At 39.1% G+C, this 13,006-nt stretch overlaps 1 protein-coding gene across 1 annotated transcript; it reads left to right on the top strand.

Annotated features, from left to right (window-relative positions):
• Window positions 1–3,406: 3,406 nt before the first annotated feature.
• Window positions 3,407–12,383, top strand: LOC102683151 (aldo-keto reductase family 1 member B1-like). The gene is made up of 10 exons (XM_006641542.3): window positions 3,407–3,711; window positions 5,752–5,919; window positions 6,800–6,916; window positions 7,564–7,641; window positions 7,792–7,914; window positions 8,907–9,013; window positions 9,253–9,334; window positions 9,777–9,860; window positions 10,226–10,308; window positions 11,326–12,383. Exons 1-10 carry the CDS (start codon window positions 3,646–3,648, stop codon window positions 11,366–11,368), a joined length of 951 nt encoding a protein of 316 aa, XP_006641605.1. The 5' UTR covers window positions 3,407–3,645; the 3' UTR covers window positions 11,369–12,383.
• Window positions 12,384–13,006: the final 623 nt, after the last annotated feature.

Genomic DNA, 13,006 nt, shown 5'->3' with positions numbered 1-13,006 from the left:
AAGTTACAATACACAATGTAACTTTGTGTTACATTGCCACAACATTTTATTTTGCTGGGTAGATCCCATATAGGTCTCAATTACTCTAAGGGTAGGTTTAAACTCCTCCCTACTTTATCTTGGGTAAACTGTGACTCATAACTTTCTTAAAGAGGGATTATCTTGCTGGATGTCAGTGCTCTCGATTATGCAATAAGTAAATGGAACTAGCTTCTAAACAAAACTAAACAAATTATTTTAGATAAACCCTTATTCTTTGCCTGAACTGCCTGTTGACAGATGGGATTAAGCTATGAAATTTGCAATGTCATTCCTTATCTTTACCACAGTTACTGTACAGTGCATACTGTAGAATGCAATTAAATTCATATTTGTATATTCAATATATAATGTATATGTGGCTACAAATATCAAGGTTTAGGAATAAATGGAGCACAACTACTTGTTAAAAATAAACAAATTACTTACTACAACTAAAATAAATTATAGCTGATATCAGGACTACTGTGTTCCTCAAGATGGACTCTGCAATTCATACATGGGACATAGGATATGTCACCATTCAGCAACTCGATCCACCCAGATTTTATGAGTTTTTCTGCACCTTCTGATTTATACCTCTGACACAGGCACGGTCTTTGTTCACTAATACACTCAAAATCGCTAACCCATCTCAAGTAATTCTTCATTTTAAAATACTACACGTTACACCAGAGGGAGAATGTAGGAAGGAGGCAACAGACTTGTGGCCAGTTATACTGTGAATCTTTTAAGTGGAGAGAGAAGTTTTTGTTGTTTTTTTTCCAGGAAACAGCTCAAGTGCTACATGTCAAGAGAGGACATTTAAGATTAAGTTTCATTAGGCTTATGTGTTTTATACTCTGTATAAAGATATACTCTGAAAGAGATATTGTTTTACAATGTATTGTATAATGGTCACATACCGTAAGGGTGGGTATGAAAGGATAGCTAGAAATATGCATACTGTAAGTCATATTGACAAATATAGGAAGAGAAACAGAATAGGTCATATTGAAAAAGGCACAGGAGAAACAGGATTTCAAAATGACATGAATGGATTATTAGGTCCACTCATAAATACTAACTGAACATTGCAGAGCCCTATATGATTTCTTATTGTTTTCCGGTATGTTTGTAAAATTGTAAAATGTTATTACACTATCACAAGCATTCTGAATGACAAGAAGTTGCATTCTGTTCGATGTTTTGTACAGGCCTTCAGTTTCTACCAGAAGTGTTGCCTCTCACTGCTGCCATGTCACAGGTTGGTTGCTGCCTCCCTGTTATTGGATACTGGGCCTTCTACAGTACAGTATAAGCTTCACTGTTCCAAGCCCCTGTTCTTTGATAGTTCTTCCCTGATGCCCCAGTCAGGAGAAGAGGCCTGCAGGAGCCCGTGGGGACTGATACTGTGACTGACACATAGCTGAAAGGATACCCTCCTTTCTCAGTGTCTTCCAAACCAAGAAAAGCATCAAGCTGGTCTGACTCTGATCACTACCCATCATTGTACCTGCTCTGCCCCAACAAGGCACCTGGCATGAACATTTGCAACACCTAGCAACACCCAGCTCTTTGTGGTGTACGGGGAGTAAATATGAGGCTCTTATCATGTTCATTATAATAAACACCTACTCACTAGTTACAGCTACTGTAGCTATACAGTATTTAACAATGAAAAATAAAAGAGTATAAACAAATTCATGATTGCTGTTGCATAATGATGCATCAAACTCCTTCTGCCTAATCTTATTGCCAGCCTCAAACTGGTACATCTTACTACCCTTCCTGTATTAGAGGAGGGAAGCTTTTGTGGCTCAAGAGTCCTTACTGTGGGCCAATCTGGTAGTATTGCGGAGAAAACAACTATTGAATTCTGTCATCGTATCTTCTAAATACTGTAGCACTCCGATACAATTTTTATCGGAATGTTGTTCTGCATCTCTTAAACCCTACTTTAGGTAAAGTTAACCGTGGTACAATCTGCAAGTGCAGTCCTCCCTAATTTCCTGTTTCGAGTTACGATAAATATGGCAAATATCATTGTGTTGCAATTTTAACAAACTAAAATTAAAGCTCAGATCGAATCTTTTCTACTGTAATTAGGTGTACTGGTTTTAATAGTGCATTAAAGCACGGAACCATATCTTGTTTAAATTGATATTATTTAAACAGTATTAAAATTGGTGTGTTTGCAAATTGCGCCCCCTTCCTTAGCAGAACTCTTAATATATTTTTGGACATAATAGCGCTCATTCCAGGACAAACAATAGTTCTGATATTAAGAAAAAAATAATGAAGTTTATACCTTAGTATCACAGCAAAAAATAGTGATATTGAGAGTAGCCTACATTCTAATTACCTGTTGTAGTTTAACCTTTTTTCTGTATCATTACTTTAGCTGACGTTTATTTCCTTTACTCTGCTTTGTATATCTAGGAACTCATATTTGTATGTATTTTTCTATAAACCTGGGATATTGTCTGAAAGCACTCTAGCACATCATTTAAAAATCGGCACATTCTACATACGCAACATAGTACAACGTGAAATGTACATTTAAATGTAGTTCTGTAGGCAGCTGTTACTAGTTGCTGGAGGAATAATATTACACACCACCCTTTCCCATACATTTTGTAGTTTGCACCGCGCTACAGGTGCTGAAAAGCTGCCCTGACCTCTTTAGTCCATTTCTGGGATTTTAGCTATCTGCAGTAGAACTTGCAAAAGACACGTCGACTTAATTCATGAAAGCATTATTTTAAAAATAATCAAATGTGTCACTGCCTTTTTTATTTGCGGGTTTAAACTGAAGAAATTACTCTTTGCACTGTGCTGTGTGTATACCTTTCCCTTTAAAACATTTAAATTCCGAATAAAATACGAGTAAGGTCTGCACACGTCATATAAAGCCTTCCAAGGCCAGGGGTTATCTTAAGTACTGAAGAGTTGAATTTTTGCTTTAAAGTATTAATGTCAGCCGGGCACTATACATTTGAAAAGGAAGGGCAAACAGTTTTAGCTATAGCGTCCCAGTCTCTCCGCTCGTCATCACTGCCACTCCCTACTTACCACATACTGTTGTTTTACAGCTGCAGCTGCTGAACCACTACCAACAGTTCTGCTGGTCTTAAAGTCAAAGTGGCACAGCAGACACATTCATTCTAGAAAATTCATACAAGTTAACAACTGAAATTAATAACCCTCGTCCAAGAGTGTGCAATATACACCGTGCATGTGCTTTTTTTAAACTAACAATGTGCTTAGACCGAGTGCAATAACACACAGGTGTGTTTGTAGAAAGCGCTCGCCCACACATAGTTAAAGAATACTTTGACTAATCCACCGGAGGGATGTGATTGGTGCATACAATATAAGGGCTTGTTTTTGCTTTCAAGACCAACGGCCGAATGTGCATCTTGAAATAATATAACATTTCCTGTGTAGCCACTCCAACCAATCAAAGTCAACAAATCAGAATTTGTAATGTAAACACTGCATGTGAAGTGGGTTACTCCCCTAGAGAGCAGAAGTGAGTAACTTTAAGAACTGCACAGACACGTTCTGTATTTAATCGCAGAAGAAACAACACAACGATCGAGGAATTTCACATCTTCATTTTAAATGGCGACCTCATTTTTACTCAACACCGGCGCGAAGATGCCGCTTCTGGGTCTCGGCACATGGAAGGTAGGGCGACAATCGCACACCTAAATCATTTTATTTCGTGCGCCAGCAAGCGTGTAATGTATATTTTTCAAAACGTTCCTGCCAGCTATTCCTACTTCATGATTCCTTTAGTGATTTCGTACTTTGGTTTTCGTGTTAAAGTGCAGGGAAAGCGGTTACCAAGATTTGCTTCGTACAGTATTCTTGTCAGAGGAGAAACAATGGACTAATTGAGAATTTCTGGACGGCGCAACCTGAGTTTGCACGATAGTTGCACAAAAGTGCTGTACAGTAGATTCGGCAATACGTCCGCCTTCTGGTAAAATGAAAATAATCTGGTGTTACAAATATACTAGGAGGGCGGAGCCTTTAACGCACAGAATCGATGAACATTTTTTTAAATAAAGAGTATTGACTTGGTCACCGAAAAGAATAGATAAATGGGCCGGTAAGAGAATACCTGAAAAATAAAAAAATCAATTTTCAGCCTAATTTTTCTGTAAAAATACTGCAGGCCTCATAATCTTTAGAACTTGCCAAAAACAAAAACCGCCCTGGTAGCAGAGACCAAGATATTTTTGACAAAAATACTTGTTTGTAAAATGTTTTTTTTTTTGCAAATAACTGTTTTAAGGCGAGTTGTACTGTAGGTGCACCTACAAAGGTGATAGAAAACATTTCACACAACAGTATAATGCATGCATGAAGAATATATTTGCATCTCGTGCCAAGGTAAAATTCCATCCATTTATTTTCTAAATCCGTCCTTCAGTTCAGGGCTGGGGGAGTTTGAGCCTGTCCCAGCAAGCAACAGGCGCAGGGGGAGATACCCCCTGGACTGGGAGCCAGTCCATCGCTGGGCACACACAGACACAAACACACACAAGAGCCAGTTTTCACAGAAGTGAATCAACCTGTCTTAGGACACAGCACCTGCAGGAAACCCATACGTACATGCAAACACAGGGAGAGCACACAAATTCTACGCAGGTAGGACCCCACTTCCAGAACTGAGCCTAGGGCATGAGTGCTGCAAGGCAGAAGAGCTAACTGCTGCGCCACTGTGCTCCCCCAGGGTAAAACTGAATCAATCATTATTAACAGTACATAATACACTAAAGCCATTGAGTGCTCTTGAGTCTATTTTTTATAATCATTGCTTTACATCTTGAGAATCCTTTTGTGTCATTCCCCTGCTTTTATTACACACTGTGGATACTCAGAAGTGTACTGCAGACTAGTCACTACAAAGGACAGAGCCCAGCAACAATGCCTGTCTGAAATACAGCCACTCTCTGAACAGATGGAGGACTGATTGTTTCGCCATGCTTATATGTACAAAAGCTTGAAGGAGCTGACCCGTTAAATAAAAAGCTCAGATGGACATATGAGAAATGATTTCACCAGGTGAATAAAGTAGGAACATTTTGGTAGGTCAGATTGTGTAGGGCCTGAGTGGAATTGATCTAAAACTCTAACGCGCCCACTCTTACAAACAGTGCTATTGAAGCTTTAACGATTAAAGGTCACCACACTCATGCATTAGGTTGCAAATAAGAGAAGAGTGCCACCTACAGTATGTAGGACTGAATAGCTGATTACAGTAAGGGACTGTAAATGAATGCTGTGTTCGCTGTACTGTAGGTGGTTCAAAGCATAAAGATGTTCTTTTTAATTTAAAGTATTGACTTTCTTGTATATGTAACATGTCTAGTTATTGATACTGTATGTCTAAGAGACAAATGCATCTTGCACCATGTAAAACAAACACAGACCAGCTGTATGAAACAAGACTTTTGCCTCCATCCATTTGAATTCTGCAAGATTTGTGCAGGTAGTCTTGAGAATATCATTCTTTAGAGAGGCATGCTTTATTTGTAATAGGCAGCTTTAAATGTTAAATTATCACATATAATTAGGTACATCATGATAGAAATTCTAACAAAGGACAAGTCGTTTTATATCCGTATTTTTAGATTCCTACAATTCTTTGGGGAGTTTTTTTCATTACACAGAACTTTTCTAATTTCTGACGGATTTTTTTATCTGTTAATATTTTAGTCTCCTCCAGGCAAGGTTTGTGAGGCGGTGAAGGCGGCCATCTCTGTGGGTTACCGCCACATCGACTGTGCCTTCATCTATCAGAACGAGAATGAAGTGGGAGCTGCCATACAGCAGAAAGTCAAGGAGGGGGTAGTGAAGAGAGAGGACCTTTTCATCGTCAGCAAGGTAACTGATGTAGACATTGTGGGAAACCAATGGGAAAAGATGGGATGAAAACAAGGAACATGATCTTCTTCTAAAGACAACCAAGAAAGTGTAATACAAATACTCCCTCTGTATTGTACTAGAAAAAGTGATTTTTTTTAAAGCAGACATTTCCATTCCAAAACCTATGTGGCCAAAATGTAGCAGTACTGTTCCCTGCTAATCTGAGACAGATTCTTGAGATGTTCATTAATTCCAATGGAAATTTCACGAAGGAGGTTGAGCGTTTCGTTCCTAATGACAAATCAATCCCACAAATCCAACACTCTTCAATTCCAAAAGAAAATATTGTCATGTTCACAGTTCCCTGAGTTTTTCTTCTCCAGCTCATAGGGTTTCACTCAGGGTGAGTGTCAGTTTCTCATCTGTTGAGTTCTTAGACTGCAAATCCAGTATAGTGTTCTGCCTTGTTACGGACAGTCTATGAAAGGTCTGACATATAGAGTAACAAAGCATCACTAGGTTTATGTTTCTCAACCACAACAAGGTGAGAAAGCCCTTGATCAGAACTGGAGATGAAAGCAGGATTTAAGGAAGAAGCATAGTGGGGTTAACACTCAAACAGTATCATAGGATTTTTAAAGACCTCAGGAAACTAGAATTTGTGGTTCAGACTGAAGAGAACAACTTATGACCAATAGGACTCCCATCAGCAACCTGAAACTCACTAGAAGTGATCTATAATACTGACCAGGTCTAACAAAGCTCACTTAGCTTGTGAGTTCTGATGTGATGGGGCTCTCGGGAGTGACTGCTACAGGATGAAAATGAATGTATGTACAAATGTTAGAAATGACTCCAAATCATTGGCCATCTAATCAATTGATTTTCGTCTCCACAGCTGTGGTCCACCTTCCATCACAAGTCAATGGTGAAGGAGGCCTGTCAGAAGACTCTAACTGAACTGAAGCTTGACTACCTGGACCTCTACCTCATGCACTGGCCCATGGGGTTCAAGGTGAGCTGCCTGTTATAGATGTACAGGGACACTCTCATCAATTCTGTCATGCAGTTGCCATTGTGGGTGATTACACCCCTAATGTTATATTCTGATTAATACACTGTACAGTTAACCCTGCTAACTACCGTCACGATTTGAGTCACAGCAGAATATGCAAAGTCAGAGAAGGGAAACAGTGAAAAGGTACAGCAGGAATGTATCTTAATCAAAGGTACCATTCACTTATTTTATATAAAAATTCAAAAATAATGGAGAAGAAGTGAATATATATTGGATTGGATGTTCATGTGGATTTCCTGTAGGTGACCTTGTTTGCTTCCACAGTCCAGAAACATAGTGGTGTGAGTGGTGTGTTTGTGTGTGTCTGCATCGATCCAGTATGTCCTGCCTTGTGCCGTTTGCTTGCCAGGATAAGCTTGTGCTTCCCTGCAACCCTGAATTGGAAGAAATGATTAGAAAAGCAATGGATTTAGCAGGCAAGTTAGATGTCTAAATTGTCAAGACTCATTTTCCAATATTGTAGAAAATGTTTACTATTAACATATGTTAGCCCCTTAATGTCTGTGAAGTTCAAAAACCACACAGGGATTTCCTGCATACAATTGAAACCACAAATGAATTTCCTATCAAATTCTGCATTGCAGCCTGGCGATGAGCTTTTTCCTCTGGACAGCAATGGTCAAATAGTGCCAGATGACACAAACTTCCTTGATACTTGGGAGGTGAGATAAACAACCGTCGCTCAAGATAGAGTAACATAAAATCATTTATTAAACCAAATGATAGTGCCTGCTCTTTCAAGCCCCAGAGTTAATTTTATTCGACTCTTCCTGTTAGTGGATGACTGTGACAGATGATACCTTCTTCCTCAGGGCATGGAGGAGCTGGTGGACGCTGGAAAGGTCAAGGCCATTGGGGTGTCAAACTTCAACCACGAGCAGCTGGAGGCCATACTGAAGAAGCCAGGCTTAAAGTACAAGCCTGCTTCCAATCAGGTTCATTCATTATTTTCTCTTTGCCTTGCAGTAGTATAAGAAAAAGTAAAATTTTAAACGGTGATTTAGTACCTTTTATGACCATAACATCTGAAGACCTTAGTTAAATACCTGATATGGAAGATAGCACTGTCCCCTATCACCGTACTTGGTTAACTAAACTTGCAGATGTGCTCACTCTTTGTGCACATTCAGTATTATGGTCCAGACAACACCCATTTGATGTCATCATTTTGAATTGGATTCCTCAAGTGGGGCACAATTAGCCAGGCATTGTCAGGGTTGAGTGGGAATGAGTCTGCCACAGATATCTTGTCTTTTCCGCGGGAACAGTGACTCCAGGGGCCCGTGAACTGCCAGCGATCTTGCAAACGAATGCACTGTCCTTCGGGTTGAATGTACGGGGAGGCACTCTTGAATTCACAGCAGGTCACATGGTGACCAGGTCAGCAGTGGCTGGGCCAGTAGAGAGAGCGAGAAAAATAATTCTCATTCTGATTTACACTGTGTGTAGATTCGGTCGTATTCATGTATGAATCTAATTTTTTACAGCATTGTGTACATGTTAGGGCTACCTGGTGTTGAAGGGTTTGTTTTTGGCATGGTAGAGAAACTACAGATTGCATGCAGTCTATGGTTTTGCATACGGCACAGTAATTCTTCATTAATACAATGCTGTGGCTCGGTTTGCTTATAAATCAATTTCTCCACTAGATTTCCCCTTTGTAAAAAAAATTTACCTAATTACCTAACCTAATAAACAAATTACCAAGGCCTGACACTGCTGCATATTTCACATTATCTTCCCTTTAGACTGTTGTCTCCCTGCTGTTACAGTGTTTCCAAATCTCCCACTTTTTAAACTTTGACTTTGTGAGCGTCTGAATTGTCTTCCAGTAATTATCGCAGCTGTCCACTTTCTCCTCTAATTTCCTTTCCTTCATATTTATGAAAACTATGGGATTTTTTTTTTAAATATTTTTTTACTGTAGTTTGAGTGTCATCCATACATGACCCAGGAAAAGCTGATTAATTACTGCCAAACCAGAGGTATTGCTGTGACAGCCTACAGCCCGCTGGGGTCCCCAGACAGACCATGGTGAGTAATCCAGTAGATCAGGATATACAGGGTGTTCTAGACAACGCTGTGTAGGAGGAGGTGTTTTTTTTATTATTGTCAAACAGTATGAGCCTGGTGTTCTCAGGCCTTCATATGCATTCATGCAAATAATGTTTTTCCAGGTTTTAGCTTCATCGGTGGATTAACATTAATAAAACATCTAGATTTGAAGTGTAAACAAAATGTGCAAATATACTCTACATCTGTCGTATTTATAGGGCCAAACCAGAAGATCCCTCTTTGCTGGACGATCCAAAAATTAAGGCCATTGCTCAGAAGCATAAGAAGACTACCGCTCAGGTAGACTGCTGGAATTCACTGGGATTTTGAAAGTACATTACCTTTTCATGCTCAGGGTAGTGTTTGCAGATGGAAGTAACCGATCTTCATGGATGGGGGGGTGTGTGGCTGTATGCCCAGTGTGAACATTGTACATCTTGGGATTCTGTCAGAATATGCTGCATTGTGCAAACATTATGGCAGTTCCGTGAAAAACTATTATTTCTTTGTTTATTGCAGTCATTAATAATGGTAATGGACAACTATAATTAGATTGGAAGGTATACATAATAAAATTAAACATAATCCTATCTTCTGCAAAATACTCTATATCCACCAAAAATTAACAATCTAAATTAAGGATAAAGCTCTATAAATGATCAAAATGAATAAGCCATCCTGTCATTTTCCACACCATACCTAGTGTCAGCTGTGATGCATAATACAGGTATTGTTTTCTCAGGTCCTAATCCGCTTCCAGACTCAGAGGAATGTTGTGGTCATTCCCAAATCCGTCACCCCTCAGCGCATTGAGGAGAATTTTAAGGTAACCAAGGAAACAGGGATAGGAGGGCTACTGCAAATGGATATGTTGTGGAAATGATTTGCTGTGTGCCTGTCAATAAAACCAGTGCATTCCGTTTTGCAATTGTTCTAATAGATTTTGCTGGATCAAGTTGGAAAACGCATTAGTTCAAACTGTTCTTGGTGAATTTTGTGCAGCAATCAACTCTTCATGATGAGACATTAATTTCCATTCATTGGTTTGATCACAGTGCCCTCTTCTGGTTAGAAAGTAGATGGCTACAGACCAGATTCAAAGACACTTCCTAAGAGTGTCTCACAGAAGGTCACTGACTTCTTCAGGCTGCTGGAAAAACTAATGTAAATTCTATCATCTTATTGTGGCAGATCTTTGATTTTCAACTGGATGAGGCTGATATGAATACCATTATGAGCTTCAACAGAAACTGGAGAGCCTTACCAATGGACATGTAAGTACTGCAGATGTGAAGCACTGGAAAACCCAACTTTATTTTTTTAAAGACAGCATATTAGCTAAATGATCCTAATATGCTGAGTGAAGATCACAAGTATTGATCAGCCAAAATAAGGCAGATTACTTCCACATGTCTAAGCAAGAAGAATGAGGCTCCTAATTAACATGGTATTGCAGTACACTCACACCAGAGCACATATCCATGGTGTTAGCTTCACTCTGTAAAACACTATCACTGTTTCCAGACCCTGGCTGCATACAGTGTCTGAAGCATTAAAAACCTAAAGTTTTAATATGAAACTATGGTTTCCCTTTAGTTTCCTTAATTATTAATCTACTGATATCAAGTCTCATTTAAGGGGAAAATTAACCCAAGTGTTTTATTTTAATATACTGTAATTAACCACAGATGTTTAAGGTGGCAAGACAGAAGAGACAGTTGTGGGCTCTGGGGAGTTGCAGAGGTTTGGGTTGAATGAAAACTTGGGGGAAAAATGTGTCTGGAGATGTAACACAAGGTACAACAGGGATGTACCAATGTGTTGAGGAAAGGGAAAGAGTATTAAGCACTGCACATTGCTTCACACAGCAAAAAAAAGTCAAAGCCTGGATAATACAGAAACTATAGGAATGAATCTCAAACTCGGCAATCTGAGCTAAGCTCCTTAGTGGCTTATTTGGAAACAAATAAGTGGTTCCACCTGGAGTCTGGGCTGGCTCATGGATAGCAGGCTGAGATATGACAGTTTTCTAATTGCTAGGGCCATAGAATAATAGATCCCTGTTTTGAAAGTATATTTTTATTGCAGTGTTTTTTTTAAAAAAACAACTGTGAAAGCCCCAAGGAAGATCTGGTATCATCTAGCTGTTCAGTAAATAATGTGTTTATGATTAAGGTTAAAAGGGACAATGTTTCATTGCACATGGTCATGCTCAAACACGGCAAATGAAAATCCTGGATCTCGAGAAAAACAATAATGGGATTAAGAAGACTGTCTTCTTTTTCTGCCAGGTGTGTGAAACACAAGGACTTCCCATTCAGTGCTGAGTACTGAGGAGAGGGAGGGAGAGGAATCCAGTTCTCTTCCACCTGGATGCTACTGATGTCTGATTCTTCTGATCGTGTTTTGTTTTCTCCAAAGACTTCGAGTCTTAACACATTTCCCTGATTGGGAAAATCTTCTGTCTGCCTTCTATAAAAAGATTTATGTGCATCTGTGACCACTCTGGTTCTGGACAGATACAGGGTTGGCTGGAACAGGGGTTTCTAATTTAAATGGGCACATTCTCTCTCGTTCACACACTCACATTATAGTTGAAAATCCTATAAGCCAACAACAGAGCAGAAAAAAATAAATAACACCACAGAGCTGTGCCTTATCCCTTTTATTCTACATTTTATACTCTTCCAATTGTACAGACATACACACAGACGGACATCTTACACGTCACATTTGCTGGTGAGGGTGGCTATGTTGTCTGGCTCTGCAGTACATCATATTTTCCCCATTATGGAATAATAAGGCTTAAACTGAATTTTGACTCAACACAACAAGAAATCAACAGTGCTCTCCCTGAACGTTATCTTTGTCTTCTTTACAGCATGGTAAGGTTTAGGAAAAAATGTTCTTGTAAAGCAGTGAGTGGCATCAAAAATCTCGGGCAGCAAGCCCAAAAACTTTCTTGTGTATGCACAGCAGGTATCGAAGTTTCATTACATATAAATGTCACTCCCACAACCTTTTGTGTGCCTTCTGTTCTTAGTGTTCAGTGCAATTCTGATTTGTTTCCAAGTGTCCTCTGGTGTTTTTTTTCACAGTCTATTCTGAAGAAGCCCACAGAATAGACTCATCTCTTTCGGGAACCCAGAACCACAAAAATCTCTTTTCTGTAACGTGCTGAGCACAATCATAGAAAATATTCTAACGAGGCAATGCAGGTGAATTACACAGTCTCAACATAACTCACCTTAAATTCTTTTCCTGTATATCTTACCATTATTTACTTATTTTATTGTTCCTTCTTTGTCTAAACGATGAAAATTATGTGGCATTAAAAAACATCAAAGTATTTTTGTTAATGGCTTCTCTAGCTCAGTCTTTCCCCTTTTTGTATTTATAGCGGCTTCTACCTTCAGGTTAAACCCAGCATGTCTAAGATTCTGTCTGATGATGATGATGATTCTGTCTTCTGGACAATGTGGAGAGCAATTAAAGGGATGTTATGCTAGTATGGTACTGTATAACTCTAAAGAGACCCCATTTAGAATATTTTATACAATTTTTGTCAATACATTATAGAACATGTATTGCTGTTCTGGAATTGGTTTAAAAATACCAACATGATACATTCCTGAACATTGTAAGTTAATAATTCTAAATACTGTAGAGGTCTGAGTAGGGAGCCGTGTCAGCGTTGTAGGCTTCATTGTTAAAGAAACAGTGTTCCTCTTCTTTTCAGCATGCAAACAAACTGTTGCCTTTTCGTAAATATTGCAGTTTTTGTGCTGAACACTAAATTAGAAACACACCCCATCTAACCCCCTGGTGGTGACAAATAAAAGATCACATATTGTAAATGCAAAAAGCAGCACATCCGCAACAACTCCACTGATCAACATAGGTGTCCTGGAATCACATCTGTAAAACTGCACATTAACTTCTTAACATACAGCATGTGTGGCTTCAAAGACT

The sequence above is a fragment of the Lepisosteus oculatus genome, chromosome 27 (genome assembly GCF_040954835.1).
Source record: "Lepisosteus oculatus isolate fLepOcu1 chromosome 27, fLepOcu1.hap2, whole genome shotgun sequence".
NCBI lineage: Eukaryota > Metazoa > Chordata > Actinopteri > Semionotiformes > Lepisosteidae > Lepisosteus > Lepisosteus oculatus.
The sequence above is the reverse complement of the archived record's forward strand: the minus strand, read 5'-3'. Positions and strand labels throughout refer to the sequence as shown.

Excerpts from the sequence above, each read along its gene's own strand:
- LOC102683151 (XM_006641542.3), top strand. The coding sequence starts at position 3,646 with ATGGCGACCTCATTTTTACTCAACACCGGCGCGAAGATGCCGCTTCTG. Across the intron at positions 7,642-7,791 it reads ACTTCCTTGATACTTGGGAG|GGCATGGAGGAGCTGGTGGA; the intron begins GTGAGATAAACA and ends CTTCTTCCTCAG. Across the intron at positions 10,309-11,325 it reads AGAGCCTTACCAATGGACAT|GTGTGTGAAACACAAGGACT; the intron begins GTAAGTACTGCA and ends TTTTTCTGCCAG.